Source organism: Astatotilapia calliptera, chromosome 12, assembly GCF_900246225.1.
Source record: "Astatotilapia calliptera chromosome 12, fAstCal1.2, whole genome shotgun sequence".
NCBI classification, from domain to species: domain Eukaryota; kingdom Metazoa; phylum Chordata; class Actinopteri; order Cichliformes; family Cichlidae; genus Astatotilapia; species Astatotilapia calliptera.
Window position 1 is genome coordinate 25,541,111 of NC_039313.1, and position 20,010 is coordinate 25,561,120.

General features: G+C 41.2%; 1 protein-coding gene across 4 annotated transcripts; it reads right to left on the reverse strand.

Annotated features, from left to right (window-relative positions):
• Positions 1–113: 113 nt before the first annotated feature.
• On the reverse strand, positions 114–18,720 carry LOC113033010 (neuronal calcium sensor 1). Of its 4 annotated transcripts, XM_026186248.1 has the most exons (11): positions 18,498–18,720; positions 18,291–18,413; positions 17,720–17,840; positions 16,549–16,691; positions 11,126–11,150; positions 5,780–5,918; positions 3,916–3,994; positions 3,642–3,730; positions 3,476–3,553; positions 1,150–1,257; positions 114–1,036 (listed from the first exon to the last, which is right to left on the reverse strand). In XM_026186248.1, the coding sequence occupies exons 4-10, from the start codon at positions 16,610–16,612 to the stop codon at positions 1,159–1,161; spliced, it is 573 nt and encodes a 190-aa protein (XP_026042033.1). In that variant the 5' UTR covers positions 16,613–16,691; positions 17,720–17,840; positions 18,291–18,413; positions 18,498–18,720; the 3' UTR covers positions 114–1,036; positions 1,150–1,158. The 4 variants fall into 4 exon arrangements, with proteins under 4 accessions (XP_026042033.1, XP_026042032.1, XP_026042031.1 ...); XM_026186247.1 differs by lacking the exon at positions 18,291–18,413; XM_026186246.1 differs by lacking the exon at positions 18,291–18,413 and having other exon boundaries at positions 18,446–18,720.
• Positions 18,721–20,010: the final 1,290 nt, after the last annotated feature.

Here is a 20,010-nt window from a genome sequence, read left to right on the forward strand (position 1 = left end):
CAATACATTTCAACAACCTTTGATTTAAAAATAAAACTTCATTCCATATTTATGAGGAAATTCCCATAAATGCAGCAAAAAAAAAAAAAAAAAAAAAAAAAAAAAAAGCCGAAAATAAATTACCATTATATTTACATTATATAATACACACTATACTGCTTTGTGTCTTTAAGTTAGTGTTCACATTATCACAAAAGTAACACTTTCTTCCCCCCCGACAGATTCTCCTGTGGTTTAGAGTCTCTCTGTGTGGTGATGAAGCAGCAGCACAGTTCCTCTGAGTGAGCAGTTCACTTTGCATCTGCCGCTTTACAGCATGTGAACAAGATGCACACGAACATCTCCACAGGAATTCAGTACCTCGCACTACACAATACTCCAAAGTCCAGAGTTACTCAAGGGTGTGATGCGATGCTGCGTAGCTGCAGAAGCACGCACAAACAACGGAGGGTTTTGCAGACAGGTTTGGATTCGCTATCACATCAGACGATATATTTGTTCACAGTCCGCTATTGGAAACGCAGATGGGCAGATACTTGGGAGTAGAAAAGTTTGCAATCTGCTTCTGGGTGATCGAGTTAAAATGTGGCTTCCTCCCATTATTAGTGTGATGGTGCTGTACTGGTGTGTAACGGACAGTGGGGGGAAGCTGAGTGGGATCCATCTGAGGTGTAAGAGGGATGTGAGTGGAGCAGTTGAGTTATGATACCTGGTTGTGTTCAGAGCATGCTGGGTAATCACTAACAGAGCTGCTGTGTTACTACAAAAAAAAAGAAAAAAAGTCTTCACAAGCTCACTTCACAGTTGACAAAACGCTGAGCAGGATGTCAGCAACAATTGGCAGCAGCCAGTGCATTACATTAGCCAGTGAGAGGAGGTCCTGTCTCGCTCTTCGTTCAGCGCTGCAAGAATATTTGATTGCCAGTAAACAAATGAGCCAGATGAATAATTCATAAGAACAAACTCAAGAGCAGAAAGTGGCTTCTTCACTTTGGTTTCAACCCGCAGACTGAAGTTCCTTTCTGTATTCTTTGCTCTGAAGAAATAGAAATTACACAGCATTACTGTGAGGCTGAAGCATGACCGGGAACTGAAAAATCACCCATGCGGGTAGGTATGCAGGTAGCAGCTGATTAATACCCCACTCACCTTACATTCCTACACAAGTCCATCATAGAGTGACAATGCCTGAACAATTGAGGGATCTGCCTTTGATCCTTCCTGAAACTCCTGCAGAGTCAGCTTCCCGTCTGCATTCTGCAACACGACACAAAAACAGAAAAATATATCGAGCTGAAGCCCTGTGATGCTTTTACACACACCTTCCAGCAGGGGGCAAAAAAGCATCTCAGGCCATGTCATGTTGCCCCTATTCTACGCTATTGGGACTGATGTTTGGTTCAGTGCACTTGGACAGTCACCACTCTCAGCTAATACAAATCACTAAGTGCTGCTGTGCTGCACAGTTACTCCTATGGGCTGATCTTGGCAGTAGTGAGCTGACAAACACGCCCATGCAGGCAGCATCTCATCTTTCACTAAAGCCGAGTAGATTCTTGGAGCTGACAGAGCGGGCACCAGCACTGAGCGCTAGAGGTGGAGGAGAATATATATATATGATGTTTATAGACTGCAGGCGGTGTTAGTGACACTGTGATGAATACAGCTAACAGCTCTAAACTTAACAGCGTCCATATCAAAGCCCCGAGGGTGGCAACAAAGGTAGACGAAAGCCCTAATAAAGTTAAACTCATGACTATATCAGTGTCAGTCTCAATGAATATCAGATATTGCTCTATCACTATTTACTAGGGGTGCAACGATACACAAAATTCACGGTTCGGTTCGGTTCGATACTTTGGTGTCACGGTTCGATATTTTTTCGATACAAAAAAATGTTCATGCCTTTTTAATTTGTCATTTATTAAAATTATAAATATATATTTTAACTCAAAAGTACAGTTTTTAAATTTAACCCTAACCCTTGTGCGCGTTTTTTATTTTGACAGCAAATGCGCACCTGCGGACCACTTATGTGCAGCCCTGGTTATTTAGCTCGTCATATTGCAGCCACAGAAATTCTTTTGTCCATGAAACCATAAAGCTGCACTTTCTTTTTGCCTTATAGTCTCATTTGTCATAACTTCTCCGTTTTGTGGTAAGCTTTTCTTTGGCTGTCACTTCTTCACCCCGACCTGTCTTATTTGGCTCAGCAGAACTAAAATATATATACTGCTACTTTTACACACGGACTCACATAAGCTCAGCGATTCTCTGCGCGATCAACCTCTCACATGTTTAAGCTTGCTGCGGGAGATTTCACTTGTCATGTTTGCATAGTAAGCTAACGATTAATAAGACGATGTCAGAGGAATTGGTGCACAAATTATCATCACTCACAGATCAGTGCTGTCATTGCAAAGTGAAAGCAAAAAAACAAGCGCAAATTCAAACGCGATTTCAATATGTCACATATTGACAGTGGCTCACCGATGCCAATGACATAATTACCCAGCTACATTTCTGAAAGAATGCAAAAGCATTGACATATATTTTTCCTTCCTACAATAGCCCGACGGGCAGAGTAGCCCGTCTGAAAAAAATCGCTAGCCCCAGGACGTCGGGCTAGCGATATTGCAAGCCCTGTATCTGATTGAGGAATCACTCATCTTTGGAAAAGAGAGTTTATTACAGAGAAATGTCTCTTTCCAAAATAAAAGCTATACTATCCGCTTCTTCTGGGCTATATTCTCAGCAGCATAAGGAGAATCACGTGCTAACAGCTGTCTAAATGACTCGGCTAAAGTTAGTAGCATGCTTGTTGTTTTTGTCTTTGCACTAGGATGATGTCGGCGTAAATGTGCAGTCATATTCGTTGTGTTCCCACTAGTGCTTTCAGGTTAATCTCGTTGAAATGACCTTAACGCCACAACACGGCAAATCTCCGTTAACGAGCTACCGCCGATCGCCCCGTGCATGGGGCTAGACGGCCAACACGTTAACGAGCTAACTGCGCTAACACACTAGTTCCCACCCATGTAATTGAGCATTGCATGGCACATCCAACATACTGTTTTACTTTAGTCCATGACTCGCTTACCTTCAGGGTCATACGTCACATGAAAACCAAAATAATTCCAAACGCCAGATCTGAATGAGGGTGGGGGAGGTCCATGTTGCAACTTCTGTCTTGCTAGCTTGCCCTGCGCTCTTCCTCCTGACTATGCTGTCTGTGTTGAGCGCTCAGTGGATCTGCGCTCGACAGTGCAGCCTAGGCGGAGTAGTCGAACGCAGATTCACTGAGCGCTCAACACAGACAGCATCGTCAGAAGGAAAGTTGATAAAATAAATTACAAATGTTGTATTGTTCGATACATATGCGTACCGAACCGAAAGCACTGTATCGAACGGTTCAATATCGATACGAATATCGTTGCACCCCTACTAATTACATCTCTAGTACTCAAACACTGACCTTATCCATCATTGCAAAAATGCGGTCCACACGCTTCTCTGGTGTGTTTTCTTCCTCAGGCAACTCCACAGTGTTCCCCTACGACATCAGCAACATCATAATGCTTCATATGGTGTTTGCATTAAAACGAGTCAGGATTAGATCTCTAATGTTTGGGAAAACTTACCACCATCTGATATATGGCATCTACAATGTTCAGCATCTCGTCTCGGGTTATGTAGCCATCATTGTCGAGATCATATAATTTAAAAGCCCCTGTACAAAGACAAGAAGTTAAAATATGTGGGCTTCATGTGGGTGAAAAAGGAGGATAAATATCGTCACACTTTGTCACAGGTTTAAAAATTAAGTCAAGGTTTTATTTGCCGTTTTTCTCTCTAGAAGTCTGTACTCCTGTCATTTAAATATTAACAACAAGAGAGGAGATTCCATCTTCTTACATCGCAGCTTTTCATCTAGAGTCCCCCGGGAAGTCACTGACAAGGCCTGGATGAACTCGGAGAACTCGATGCGTCCATCCTGCAGAGCGACCGAGAGAGGGGAGAGAAAGAGAGTGAAGAGAAATGGCCCAGAGACAAGACGAGGCTCTCACTTCACACTTGCAGTGGCTGTACTTTCACAAACTCTGTCCTGTTCTTTTCATGATGTCCTTGCTGGATTCTTCTGAAAATGGGGCCAGACGTTTGCTCCAAGTCAGATGCTATTTTTTGCCTCGCACCTGGCTCTCTCCTGAGGTAGAAATATGTCACCTCTGGTCATTAGTAAGAAGAATGCTACTGGCTCAAAGTCTAAAAATTACAGCAGGCAAACATACGACCACAACATACGGGGAGTAAAGACGCCTCGCATTTTCCAGTCATTTCACATCACGAATGGACGCGAGTGATCATTCTGTCCAACGGGGCAGGAACCGTTCCACTCTGAAATTTAGTTTTCTCTAAGTGTTGTTAAAATGTGACTCGCTGAGCTAAAAAAACAAAACAAAACAAAAAACCCCACAAAAAAAAGACGAATTACACTTTTAAATCCACACTTTGTGCATCAAAGAGTGGTCTACTGACTTGATTCTAAATCATAAAAACACAACTCAAAGTTTCTCAGACGCCATTAATTCAAACCAATCCATCATGTTATGACTTCCTGTTTCAAGCAGCTGACGGAGTCTGTCGTCTTCCTACATTCTGCTAAGTCAGCTGCCCACTGCAAGTTTAGCCACAGTATTCTTTAAAGCAGGGGAAAAAAGCCTGGTGTTTTTGTGCCCCTCAGGGTCAGCTAATGCTATCTCTACCAGACAGCTGACTAGACAGAAAATGCTAAAGTCATGTGTTGCAGATCGCACAAGTCCCAAAAACTGCTACGATCAATGCATTCTCTAACTACGGGGTGCGTAATGCTAATGAAGGTCACAGATAAACATCAGATGAAGGGGATTGTGTGATCTTCCTGACACAAAGCCTTTTAACTCAAGTCAATACACCTCCGGGGGGCTCAGCAGCTTTCTGCGAACTGCTCTTCTTCAGTTTGTGTCCCCAAACACAATCACAATGATCACGTACAGCTACAGTGAGGTGGATTTCTTCAGAAAAATGCATCTATCTTGTTGGCTTTGCCAGTACATCCTCCAACCCTCACCCCATAAAGAGAACAGCACATTCTCTGGGTTACAATTATAGGTTATTGTAGACACGAAGACTCCACTGCAGCTCGTTGCTCCTTTTTGAGCAAAAAGAAGGGGTACCTAGTGTAATATAATATCTTTAAGTGTAAAATATATCCAGGTTCTTTTTGTGCTAATGTTGCCAGAAATACATAATGTGAGCACTCAGTGTGCATCACAGAAAGAATATCTGCACTGGCACTGCTAGATTCTTCAGTTGTAGGTAATGTACACGTCCCAATGGGGAAATAGTTAATTACATTTTTGCCTATAATTTTTATGACAATGCCCAAAACAAACAGCTCTCATTCAAAAACTGTGTGTATACAGATGTGAGAGACTACAGCTCTGAGGGGGAAAAATACAACAATAATGGCACTGGAATAATAATTAAAATGAAAAAGATTACAACGCTTCTCTTTTATTCTGCTCAGTAGTCCCTAGATGTTCACAAAGAAAGAGATGCTGTTCTCACAAACTGACATGATCTGAACAAAAACCTCCAGATTAGCCCTCTCCTCAGACTCCTTTTATCTAACGGCAATGCCAGCCCCAAATGATCATATTACTGTGAACTAGCAAGGGTATTTTAATATTTCCCTACACACCCTAAAAGGCTAATAAAACATATGAATTTGTTTACAAACCTTATTTTCATCAAAAACATTGAAGACAAAGGAGGCAAACTTTGTGGGATCTCCAAAAGGGAAAAACTGCTTGTATATCTTCTGAAAACCCACAGCATCCAACTGCCCACTCGGGCAATCTTTGATGAAACCTTTGTACCTAAAAAGAAAAACAGAGCGCACTGTGAGATTATTTTAAAAAGTAATACAGCCTTATGCAATGCAACCATACGAAACGAGAATTCATAATCAAGACTAGAACGGACAGCAGCAGTAGACTGAAGTCACCTCCTCACTCTTACCATAGGCATTACTGATTCAGTCTGAAAGAGTGCGCTAGATCAAAAAGGTAAAGTGCAAAGCTATTTGTCTCATTCACAGATAAGACGATCGCCTTAATCCAATAGCAAGCCCAGGGTGGTTAACTCTAATCAAATTACTCTCTGCTCCTCTTTTGATAATATGCGTGGCTGGTAGATAAGTCTGAGAGCTTCCTCTTGCCCTCTGGAAATACCATATCTGGAGAGTGACTTAACATCTCTATTAGCCTAAATATAGAAGCATTTCATAAGCAATTTCAAGCGCAATCACTCAAAGGTAGGCAGTGTTCTTCTATGTCTTCATAAGGGAAGTCTGCATCCACAGAGTCTAACCACACAGGAACAGGTTAGGAAGCAAGTAAGCGAGATTTAGTCTTTACAAAAATAAATCTTAGATGAATAGTAGGAGGAGGAGGACATGACAGGGAAATAATAACACTCTAGTTATAAAAAGCATTGCAAAAAGCTTTTCCTCTTAATCAACAGCAAAAATGACACAAGTTCACACAAGGGAGCACTGCGTGTTCGTCTCTGCTTAAGCTCTGGCTGTTCGTAATAAGACTGGGCTATAATTAAGGCCAGAGAAAGCGCGTTCTGATGAAGAATGAAGGCCAGGGGCGATCTTTTCCACTCACACTCTGACTCTTCACTCCTCTTAAACTCTTTTACTTTTAATCTGCCCGGGAGATAATGAAGCCAGCTCCTTACAGTCAAAGAAATAGGCAAGGAGCTTTGAGGAGCAGCTGGGAAAAAGTTCAGCGAGAAGAAAAGCGAGAAGAGAGCAGAACCACAAAATTCTCATATATGAATTATCTGGAGATACATGCAGGGAAAAAAAAAAGAAAGCCTAGCTTAACTATGCAGGCTATAACCTGATTGGTATTCAAAGAACCGAACGCACAATGCATATCGTAATCCACAGCCGACCTATTTCACCTGAATTCTTTTGTCATTTTTAATGCTTGACGGGGGAATATCAAAGAAAAGACTGAAGACAATGAAATGTGCTCTATCATACTGTACATACAGTGCTCATGTTCAAGCACAGAACATTACAAGTACAAAAACTAGTACAATTAGTACAAAACCGTTAGTACAGTGCATTCAAATTCTCCGTTTACTGCTTTCAGGCACTGAAGACAGTACACCCACAGTGAGAGGAATATGAATTCATCGAATCACATCTAAAATAAATATTCTTATTCTGTCAATATCACATCTAGTTTGCTCTTTTTTTAAATAATGTCAGATCAGGAGGGTCAAATATCAGCAAATTTTAGCTCATTGCAGACAAGCAAAAATAAATTAGCACTCCCATATTGATGCATGCGCTTAAAGATGCACTGGCATCTGTTTTCTAATAAGTAACAAGACACTGCATGGCAAAAATCACAGTTTGGAAATGTGTTGAGAATCGTGGCAAAAATGCTGTTTTATATCCTTCTCTGTCCAGAGGATAAATGAATTCACTGAGATGAAGATCAGCAAAAATGATGTTGTCCAGACACTTTGTTGCTTTGCGTTTTGAGCCATTATGCATGGCAAAAAGAAGGCTTTTAGAAGGGCACCCATCAGGAGCATTTCTCGGGCTGTGAAAGCAAATCTTCTGTGGTTTAAAAGGAACTTTATAGAAAAAAAAACAAAAAACTGAGTGACTGTTGATGTAGTTTGGGTTTTCTCGACTTTAGCTCGAGCCTTAAAATTTAACAAAAAGCCTGTGTTGCAAGCAGGAGGTATGGCATTTAAGAGGAGAAAGCATCTGTTGCATTATGGGAAATGGATAAAAGGATAGGGCGGACTCGGCTGCTTTAATTTTGAACAGTTTTTTAATTTTTTGCTCTTTCAGAGGAACTCAATCTTTTTTTAATGCAATGCTAAAATCACTTGAGTACCTTAGAGCTGCGTAAATAAGGATTCCCCCCCCTTTTTGCAACTCATAAGGAATTACCATCTTAGAAAACATCTTCCAGTAATTTAGCACATCTACAACATTTTCAAGGTTTCAAAATGTGAGAACGCCTGACTACAGTGTCTATAGTAGTATTTCCTTAGACCTGTAAATATACTTGTATGCAAAACTAATCCAGTGACATTTAAGCAGTTAATAGCAACAGGCCAACAATTATAAAATAATTTCTTACACATGATAAAATAAAAGAGCTCTAATGACGCAGTAGTGCATTTCATCTTATGATTATTATTATTACAGCTCCACAGTGTTTCAGTTTTAATAGCTGAATATTTAAATAATTAACTATTTATTTCAAGTGAAATCAATTGTGCATCAACCAGACAGCCACTTAACTGTAACATTAAAAGAACAACGGCAAGAATAAGTCAGACTACTAAGCCTGCCCCTTTTTTGTTAAACATTTTGCTAGCATCAAATTTTAAAAAAAAAATTTAATTAAAAAATTAAAAAAAAAATAAAATCATAAAACAACTTGATACGCTGTCTTTGCACAATTTCCACAAAAAGCAGGGTTTAAACAGTGAAGTGCACCTTTACTGACATTTTGCACAGCATCCCAAACTTTGGGAAACACATCAACTATACAACAGCTAATTTACATATGCACTGTACACTCAAACTGTAGATATAGTGGATACAGTAAGCACTGCACCAACGTGTAAACATGTTTGCAGTGTCAGCTGCTCATAATACGAATCACTTTCATTTGCCAAGAACACGTCATGTACAAGAGATCCTACTTGGTGACATTAGTGCTAAGACACACACACGTTCAGCCTGTACTTGAAGCGGTGTAATAGTGCAACTACGTGCTGTACTTGTGGGGATGTGACATTGTGGATCAGACTACTCTCGGGTGCTGGGATGAAGATAAGATATTTATTTTCTGGCACTGGTTGTGTTCTTTGGCATCTACCACGGTGGCTTGGTACTGTGCAGGATGTTTCTTTTGCTCCTGCCTAGCTGGCAGGGAACATCACTGAGCTATGGCATTTAGTTATTGATTTCAGGTAGGCCGCGGGCATACTAATGATGTTCCCTTAGAGGAGAATTAGAAAGGAGAATAAATTTAATGCACAACACAGGCATTTATCTAACCCTGCTAATTCTTCTGTGTCTGTGCTTGTGCTCTAATTACACGCCATCTGGCATTCCCCCTGGTAAAATTCCCTCTCATCCCTCACACTCAGCCGTGTTGATTGCTACTGATCTTCAAGTGAGGGCTCGTGCAAACTTTCCTGTGAAAGACAGCGAGAGCGATGGCGAGCTAGCTGGCTGCACAGCCGGCGGGGTGGAGGTTTGGGGAGGGGAGGGTTTCCGCCCCAGTGCACTCAGGCAGCCCTAGAGACAGGCCAGCTCGAAGGCTCTGGACCTGCCAATGTCCAGTGATATCTAATGCTGCTGTACTACTGCTATGTGCCGTGGCTCCCTTTCCCCCTGCAAAAAAACTCCCCAACAGGAAACATGAAGAGCAACTAGTTCTAAAGGCAAAGCTCTTTTCACGCATGTGGAATTAGGTCATGAAATGCAAACGTCAAAAGGAGGAGAACTAAAATGTGAACATTGAAGAGTCATCACTTCATTACAGAGCTCTTTTTTCTGATTTATGGTCTACTTTGATTTGGATTTTCAAAGAAATAATAGCCCAATAGCACCACCCGGCAAACAAAAGAGATGACTGTGCTCACGCTTGAATCATCTCCGCTAATGAAGAAAGCATTGTTTCTTATCCATCTGCCAGAGGCTGTCAAATTGTCCCTTCACAAAAAGATCCATAAATTCACACCTTAACAATAAAAGCAGATTGCTCCGGGCCCACTTTTATGCAATATCCTGGCTTAAACTGTCTTTGTTTTATGAATTTGCTTCGTTTTGACACATTGACGTGCATGTTTTAACGCTGTTAACATAGACGGGGATCAGACAAAGGCTAGACCTCTATAAGCCCATCTTGGCTCAGGTCACAGTGACTAATAGGAACAGAATCTGACAGGAAGGATTACTAATGAGCAACCTTGTGTAGGTTTTGTGGCCAAGTAGTCATGACTGCCTGAAAGTGAAACAGCTTGCACCCCTGCCATTCCTCTGTTATCAGACATCCCTTTTGCAAACAGAGCAAAAAGGTTGTGGAGGAATGCATCATGGAAATGTTTGTATCAGTATTATCAGCCTTCAAAGTCATTCTGTCTCAGTTAGGCTTCAAAGTCATTCTATTTTCAGAACTCATCTGTCTTCAGGGAAGTGTGAAGGAGATGGCTCCAAATCGACTATCAAACCAAATCCAGCAACACTGTTTGCTGACTCAAGAAAACGAATCCTGAGAAGGGATACATCGAAAAGGGTTTTTTCCAGCTGGGTCAATGTAAAACTTCCTGACCCTTTTGAGACCTGGGACATGTAACGATGCTGACCTCGTCAATCTGTCAAGGTCACTGTGTTTACCTGATCGTGATGCACACCTTTCACTTTACGTGCCAAAGAATTGTTTTAATCGTGACGACGACAGATCTCAACATCGATTCTAATTGAGTGTGACCGCATTTGTAAATATCTTTCTCGAGTGTGTATTTTTCCGTTTATGTATGCTGCACGTCACTGCCCCTCACACAAAGGCTGAGAGAGATAGAGAGCGCGATCTCCACCGGATGGTCTAAATCAGGAGTGCATCATAGGTAAATACCTTTTGTAAATTAGAAACACAGCCAGCAAGATGCTATTATTTCTCACATTATTGCAATTAAAGGCATTCTCCAAAGACAACCATGCTATCAGTGAGCCAAGCAATTCATGAAGAGACACTTTGAGTCAAACTTTTGTGCCTGCCAATCTGTTAATACAGCATGCAGTTTGGATTTGTGGTGTGTTAAAAATGACACAGTATCTTTTATATAAAAAAAACATGAAACCAGCACATTCAGATGCTGTCAGATTAATGCAAAGGAGTAAACCTGAAAGGAGCGTCTAACTCCAGCGAGCTTTGTCACTGAAGACGCTGCTAAATGCTAATATTTGACTAGCCCCACATGAACAAAGGAAAAAAAAAAAATCTCATTAAAAATGCATGCACACACTTACCACTGCTGCACCTCCTTCTCTGTAACTGTAAGAGAAATAAAGAGTGACATTAGCTAGATGCAAAACTTAGCATATCAGACACAATAGAGGAGCCTGGAAGCCAACCATATTGGTACTAGGCTTTCAAACATGTTTTATGCAACAACAACAAAAAAAACCCATTAAGTTTCAACATGCAATTATTGGAATTAGAGCAGGGCGATATGGCCAAAAATATTTATCACGATATATTTGAAAATTTGCGATAACGATTTAACTGACGATATAATTGATGTGAGACAAAATACAACTCCACAACATTACTAGCGCAAAAAGACAACCTTCCATTTATTTTCACTTAAACAAGAAGCTGGTTTTTATGTACATTAAAGCTTTATAAAAATGTAACAGTGCAAATGCAAATTCCTTGCTGAAAGTTTAACCAAAAGGCATTTCCAGTAGAAATGGGCTGACATATCCTGAGCATAACCATGTATAATATCCACTGAAGTTAAAAAGAGGTGCTTTGCAACATTAAACTGTAGTGTGCAGTACGTATTTTTCGGACCATAAGGTGCACGGGATTATAACGCACATTAAGTGAAACAAAACAGTCAGATAAATCAAACTTTATTAAACTCATTCTTCTTGCTTCCTCCACTTCTGTACCATTGATTCATTAATGTTGAATTCTCTGGCAGCTGCTCTATTCCCATGTTGTTGCAGTATATTAATGACTAACCTTGTATTGTGGATGGATTATCTCAGTTGTGGAAAAGTGTTAGTGTTTGTCCTCCAGCTTCACTGTTTATGTTATGCTAACGTAGCTGTGTCGCTAGCAGTCACGTAGCACATCATTATATACCAGCTAGCCCAACTTCAATAACCCTACAAACGTCACTGCTGTTTAGTTTCCTGTCTTCATTTATGTTGGAAGTGAAAGCAGAGCTGTACGTTTGAATTTTTTCAGAAATCTCTCAGTCAGAACATGCGGTTGTTCAGTGATGACACGACGAATCCTACTTCCGGGTCTAAAGTAGTCTGCGTTTAATATGGCTTTTGTGTTGTTAACATGTATTTTCTGATATTTGATCTCAAAAAGCTCCTAAAACAGTCAGTGATCCCTGTTGACCTCCCTCGGCTTTTATTACTGCTAATCATTTATTTAAGCTCAGTTTTTAAAACCTTAGGATGTAACTACAGCCCAGCCCATGCAGCAGTATATGAATGACTAACCTCGTATTATGGATGGATTATCTCAGTTGTTCTCCTGGCTGAAGTTTGGTCCTTTTACAGCATCCTGCCATGCGATTACATTTGTTCCTGACCACCGAGAAAACTCACGTTAACTTTTATCGAGTGGAAAAAAAGTTAGCTTGTTTATATTATGCTAACATAGCTGTGTCGCTAGCGGTCACGTAGCAAATCATTATATACCAGCTAGCCCAACTTCAGTAACCCTACAAACGTCACTGCTGTTTAGTTTTCTGTCTTCATTTATGTTGGAAGTGATAGCAGAGCTGTACGTTTTAATTTGTTTCCAAAACCCCGCAGTCAGGACATGCTATATTGTATTTAGATAGAAGCTAGCGAGCTAACACCCTGCTAACTTCTAACTCCGTTAAATGTCATAAATTCCGTTTTCATGGATGCCTGGATGTTAAACTCAATTGTTACACCTGGTAGAGCAGAACGCTGATCATTTTATTAAAGATGAAAGACTTTAGACAGTTTTTCAACTCTCAGTAATGCCATAGTGATCGTTTGATATATGGACCTGCAGTGGAGTTTAGACCCAGACACGGCTAGTGACGTCAGACTGAACAACCGGATATCATGCTTAGGTAACTAGCGAAACTAGCGAGCTAACTTCCGCTAGCTTCCTGCTAACTTCTAACTCAGTTAAATGTAATAAATTTTGTTTTCATGGATGCCTGGAAGTTAAACTTCATAGTTACACCTGGTAAAGCAGCAATGCTGATCGTTTTATTAAAGATGAAAGAATTTAGAGAGTTTTAAACTCTCAGTGATGCTGCAGTGTTGTTTGACCTGAAGCATACGGAGTTTAGGACCCAGATTACTCCCAGATTTAAGAGCATCTTAGTCTGACAAATACGACAATAACGACGGCCGCTTGCATGTTCTGCAAAAAAAAAAAAGTGCTTTGTCGTGTATCTGACGGACAAACACCAAACCAGTTCCACATCACTGAAGTTGCACCATTTTTACAAACCAATTCTGGTTCATCTGTTTCACTCAACAATCGGCCATGTGCGTATGAAAACAAAGGCACTGCGCATGCGCGGTTTACTCATATTCTATCGCGATATTTCATTTTCCTATCGTTGCCTAACATTATACCGGTATTACCGTGAACGGTATAATATGGCCCAGCCCTAATTGGAATACAGCTTTTGTTTTGCTGAAAATAGAATTCATTAATTCTAGTATATCCTGTATAGCAGTAGACAAGTGGGAGTAAACCCTAGAGAGCCACAAAAAGACGAGGAAAGCAGAGGGAATGAAGGTCAGCCACTGATTTAAGAAAAAGAACTGTTTATGTGGCAGGATGTGTTATCATGCCCACACAAGCACTACTATCTGCCAGTATGTAATCAACCATTCCCACATGCCTTTCCCTTGTCTCTTTACTTTCTCTCAAGTAACCAAAGTAATTTTCAGCCTCTTGGCTCCTGGGATTACTAATGAAAAAAAAGGGCTGGAAATCAATAGCATTAGTTTAACCAGGTGGTCTTTTGAGAGGCTCTCTGAACTCATGTTGCTGCTGCTGCAGCAAGCTGACAATAGATGCTGTCTACCACCACTTCTGTTTGGCCCGGGGGAAAATAAAAGGCTTTTAAAGACAACAAAACGACAGTAACTTAATCACTAATTTCATCTACTGTAATGTTGAACCTTGAGCAGCTCATAGTCATGGTTACTAGCCAGGTAAAACACAGAGAGGGTAAAAAGTGTTGAGTAAGCAAGGCTACATTCTCCTGTAAAAAAATAAAAATAAAAATATAAAATTACATTATCCAGCAGTCTCGCATTGTAGGAGACAGACAAATTTAAAAAAAACAAAAAAAAAACAAAAAAAAAAACAACCTTCACAACAAATTTGGGAAAAAAGAAAATAAACACCTGAAACACAAAACATGATATTTACCAAATGTTTGTGATAATGCGACTACCTCAGATCAAGAGCAAAACAATACAGGGACTACGGATAAGGAGCTCTGCATATATCTCCATCTCAATTTGTTCTGCTCAGCATTTAAACCGAGAAACTCATCCTGTGACCATTTTCTGGTCAGTAAATGACAGGGTCAATCTCACTACTTTTAGCCAAGCCAAGCTAGCATTAAATTGGCCTCAAAAGCCATTGCTGCAGTCAGAAATTGAGGCAATTTACCATGGCTGCGATTTAATAAAAAACCGTGTTACATAACTCAGTCAGCGGCAATGGGCAATAATGCAATCAGCCAGTTGCAGGAGGGTGCGGGGCCCACTCAGTTGTTGGCCCTGCAGGGTCTAGCTAGAACACATTCAGCTTGTGCCTCCATCGCTATGAGTGTCATTGTCTCTTTTCACTTCAAAAAAAGAAAAAGAAAAAATCTTCATGCTGATACATGGGCCTATGCTACATCCTGCAGACATTTTAATAGGATTGCTGGTCCTTCCATGTAATGCCAGAACAGTCATTCAGGGAAGCATTTATGGGGAGGAGCGAGTTTGTAACTATTCCCTACTGTTTTCCACTAAAGACCAGAAAAATCACTCATTAGTGAGAGCTGTTGCACAGCCTACTGTTGTCTCTGAAGGTGTTTTACTGACGATAACAAAAAAAAAAAAATTCCAAAAATATGCTCATAAGAAATTTTCTAAAATACAATAAATCCAGATGTCAGCATTTATTCCTCGTAAATAAATGGGCCTCAATTCTGGCCTTGCTGTTTACCTTTTAACACACATTATTTTCTGTGCAAAACATCCTGCATCTTTTACCAGACACACACAAACACAAACAAACAGAGGGGCACAGGGAAATTTACTGAGTCCCCAATCTGTCAAGGACCAAAGGAAAGCATTGACTAAAATGGCAGACTACGCTTCTCATGGGAGCGCAAGAGAAAGAGGTAACAGGATGAAGGAAAGCAGAAACGATAGTCTCAAGTCAAGCAACAACAGTAGCAACAAGAGAACGATCACGCTGGGAGAGAAAAGCTCAGAGCCCCTCTCAGCGATGCTAACCAGATAAGATCCTAATTATACTATTCCATTCCCTGCTCAAAGAGGGCGGTTAGGGGGAAAAGCAAAAGAGACAGGGTGAAAGGTTAAGAGAGAATGAGAAAACCAGTCAGACAGGGGGAGAGAGCGAGAGAGAGAAAGGGACAGCAGCAAGCAGTCCAGCCCAGCATGAAGTCTAATCTTCCTCCACAGCAATTTCCTGCTACAACAGCCTTCCTTGGTTCTGCTGTGGAGAGACCAACCACACAAATAACACTGTCATTAAGCAGCCAGGGGATGTCAACTCCCACCCACACCTGCACACCACGGTGCTCAAATAATAATAATAATAATAATAGCAATGCTGTGCTCCAAAAATAACACACAAGTGGTTAATATAGTGGATACCAAGCAGACATTGCTGGTGGTAATTAGAAATGTGATCCAAAGTGATAGCTGAGCAGACGTTGATAAGCAACGGCTGGTAAGATGGTAGAAATACAGTCAATTTGCACCCTAATGCATCAACGGGAACAACAATCGAAGATATAATTACAAAGTCGCACCTTCGCTACAGTTCTTTATCGGAAGGTCAGTCCCCTTTCTGTGAGTCCACCCCATCCATCGATCTTGACGCAGGAATGCAATTTATAAGTGTGGCGGCACAAGCACAAGCACAATTGATTTACCCTTTCTACGTTTAAATTTATCAATGTCTGTCACATTAGAAGTAGAACATACAGCATGTTTACAAGCACAGCACATAAAACCACATTCTCATCGGTAAAGAAAAGCTATCATTACAGCTGCCACAAACTCTACTATGTCCTCAGCGTAACTTAAAGACCCCCGCTTGCAACTTTTTACTCAGCCTTAGCTGATTGCAGTCTGCGATACATTCAAGAATCTGAAATTTGAAACAAATGAGGAGATCATTCGCAACTGACATCTGCTCTGTCAGTGGTGAAAAATGTATAGCATCCCAAAGCATCCCAGCAGGCAGCGTTATTTACTCTTAAGCCTGTGTGGTGCACAGTGGGTGGAAAATGAGATTAGCAAACCGCAGCAATAAACTCTGTATTATGTATTCCTATTGCAAGCTGTATGTTCTTTAACCTCAGGCCAACAGGCTATGACAAGCTCACAGAAAAAGTTTCTGCAAAGTTTTTCTTTGTAAGAACAAGCAAAAAACAAACACACTTTCAGTTACTCACAGTAGGTTTTCCTTGTCAACTCCTCTACCACCTCTGGCTTGAGCTTGCTGTTGGATTTACCCATGATCTTCAGCTCTCTTCGACGCCCCCAAATCCACGCTGGCACGTATCACCTGTTACTACGTCCTCGCCAGTCTGCTCCTCTGCCAAAACACGCAAGAGAAGTGGGGCTAGTTTAGGTGCGAAGACACGGGTGAGATAGGAGAAAGACACTTTTATTTGAGTTTGCTTTGACAGAAAAGGAAATAAAACACTCCCATTCAGGCTAATCGTTCTGTATATATCACTCTAGCTGCGGTCATGATCTGCTCAGCCATCAGCACTCCACACAGACGAGTCAAACCCCAGGGGACCACGTGAAGAGGACCCAGCAGGCTATTGAGTCTATACGAGCGCTGCGGAGCGCCTATGTGTCCGCCTCATTTCTTTACAGCAGCCCGTGGGCGAAGAGTGGCGTTTGGACGCGTTGCTACCTTCGTCCTTGGATACAAGAGTCACTCAGTGGCTGGGTTAAGCACGCTTGCTCCCTCACAGTCATTCTCTGTTCTTCTCACTCCTCCCACCCCTCCTTTCCCACCACTATCTCTATTGCTCAGGGTAAGTTACTGTAGAAAAAGAGTCCTCCCTCTTGACAGCTGAGATAAGGAGGTGTGTAAACTAAAATACAATGAACAGAGCTCGACTTGGATGCCCCCCGCTGCACTTTGCGCTCGCTCTAAAACGTTAGCTCTAATCCTTGGAATTTACACAGACACCACAGTGTAAAGAAACAGTTTTAAAAAGCTTCAGTAATAATTTCTAGGGGGGGAAAAAAGAAGATACCAGAAAGACGCCAAGTCTGTTCATGGTTCTACAGCTCTGATGCCAACTGAACAGCACAAAAGAGATCCGGTGCTGCTCTTAAAATAAGCATGTGAGCTGTCTACCAAGTTTAGATGTGTATTTGAAGAGTGACAGTTTTCTTTTTTTTTTCTCCTCCATTCTGACTCATAATTCTCCCTCCTTTTCTGGCCTCATGACAACATGGCATGGTGGTTTCTTCCTCTCTGTCACAGAGATGGGGATAATGGAATTTCTTTGTACCGTGGGCCGGGCGTTGGCATGCACTGACGGTTAACCACAGCAGCTGTCTGAGCCACAGAATTAGAAGACTACTGTACGCACTATGCACCTTCACTGCAAACATCTGTACTCTGCGTCGACGGCCAGTGATGTCTTTGCGAGGGATGCCACGCTGGTAATCACCATTTTGCGTTTGCTCAAGCCTTCTGGTCCTGGATATTGCACAGACACTATGAAAATAAACAAACAGACAGCAGTTACAAAGGGAATGACAGGCATGTGCTGTATTTCATGAGAAATGGACTGGACTGTCACCTAGAGCCACAGACACATGGGCACTTAACTGGAAAAACACTCAAAACAAGACGACCTTTGTAGTGACTGCCTAAGCTGCTGAGTGTAGCCAGCAGGCATCACACAATATGCAGCTAGAAGAGTGCTGTCAATTTAACTGTAGAGGCTGCTATTAAAGTATTCTGCGTTAAATCAGCACAGCCTAAACGAGCAGAAAATGAAGTCACGTTGTGAAATGACTGATTCAAACAGCTGGCTAAGACAAAACAGCACAACTAAAATACATACATTCTCAACAAACGTATAGCCTGGTTAAAACCCTCGAAAAGCGCTTTGTTTTTATTAATTTCAACGTGTTTTGATTGACAGCAGCGAGAAATACATACAGTCGCGGCAGCAGCAGGTGGGATGTTGCCTGGCAGTACCATAGCAACCCTCAGTTTATGGCTACAGTGCGGGAAGCTAGTCATTGTACTCGAAACGTTTGGTACCCATGCTGTTCCGTGTAGCTAGTTGACAAGGAAAAAAACAGAAAACACACCTTTAAACGAATAAAGAAAAAAACGTTCCCATATAAAGCGGCTTCTGGTTACCTCAGCCACAAAAGCGGAAAGTCGCGGTGAAAAGAAAAAATTTGCCCCACAGCAGAAAGCCGCTGTCCGACGCCGTCTTCCTTCGCCGAGTTCCGGAGTGAGCGACTCGCTGCTGCGCGGATGGCCGTCCGTGCTGCTCTGATGCCGCCGTCAGGGAGTGACGTTGCTGCCTCTGCTGCATGGCCCCGACCAACTCAGCTCAGTGCCAGAGACACTGACGTCGCGGTACCACTGGACACACACTGACTCTTTGTGTGCTTTAAGAGCCTTTACACGTGTCACCGGGCATATAGCGAGAGGTTAACTTTTCGACTCACATTCACATTATATGTAACGTTGTTTACAGGTCAGTCTGCCTGCCCAGTTTTACACACAAAAAAAGAAAGAAAAAAAATGGTTGAAAGTGGTGGTGAGGTTTGTCTTTATAACACTCAAATTAGACACTTACCCTTTTTAATGTTTAATCACTGCACTGGATTCAAAGTTAGTGTTTGTAACTTGAGAATTCTGAGTTTGTTGTTCAAACGGACAAAAATTAATTGTGGCAAAGGGTTGAATTAAAATGCACTAAGTTACATTTTTAGCATAAATATCAAAGTTCCTTAAGTAAAGGGGCTAAAACGATTCAGAATAATCTAACTTTTAGTCCTTCGTCGGGGTCAGTCAAGGTTGAGCAACACTACAAGTCCCACAATGCCATTGAAGGCAGTCCTGCGTTTGAGGTAAAATTCCAAATTTACATGATATCTGATTTACAGCGTTTGGCCTAAATAACTACCGTTAATAACACTGGTTTGTACAAAGATCACTTTTTAAGTGTGAAGTAAAGAAAGGTTTATTTTTTTCTATTTATTTATTTATTGCTATGTTTAAAAGCTACAAAGTAATCCACTTCCATATCTGCACTTGTTTAAACTTTTCAGTATTCTCACATCAAACCAAATAACACAGAAATGATTAGCATTTGCTAATGGCGTTTCTCATTAACACATCATACATATTCAATGACTTATTAAAAAAAACAAACACCTAAAATCAATGGCATTTTAAATACAAGCTATTTTCAATGATTTCAAATGTCAGCAGCAGAGCAGCCCATACTCAAAAAAAGATCACCTGCCTCTTTTGCTCTCTCTGTTCTCTCTCTTTCCTCCATTAATAGTGAATTATCACGCTTAATGTTAATGGTTGAAAACAAGGCAGGTAGCCAAGTTACACACTGAAATAGTTTTTGTGTTTCGTGATATGCTTGGTTTCGTTTTTTTAAAGCTTGGTTACAAAACGATAACATCAAGTCATGTTTGGAGAGACTGATCTGCTAGCTTGTTAAAAAGCCCATCTACAGTCTCAAAGCCTCCCTAGGGCAGCAAGCCGTTCAAACAATGGGGTGTGAATAAATGATGTGTGTAAGTGGGTCGTTACATTTTCAGCAAAAGGCTGCTGAATCACTGCTGAGTATGAACTTTAACACTCACAGGCCTTTGGTCAAAATTAAAATAACTTCACCAGAGGG

Excerpts from the sequence above, each read along its gene's own strand:
- LOC113033010 (XM_026186247.1), bottom strand. The coding sequence starts at position 16,612 with ATGGGTAAATCCAACAGCAAGCTCAAGCCAGAGGTGGTAGAGGAGTTG. Across the intron at positions 3,995-5,779 it reads ATGTTTTTGATGAAAATAAG|GATGGACGCATCGAGTTCTC; the intron begins GTTTGTAAACAA and ends GTCGCTCTGCAG. Across the intron at positions 3,731-3,915 it reads TCTAGATGAAAAGCTGCGAT|GGGCTTTTAAATTATATGAT; the intron begins GTAAGAAGATGG and ends GTCTTTGTACAG.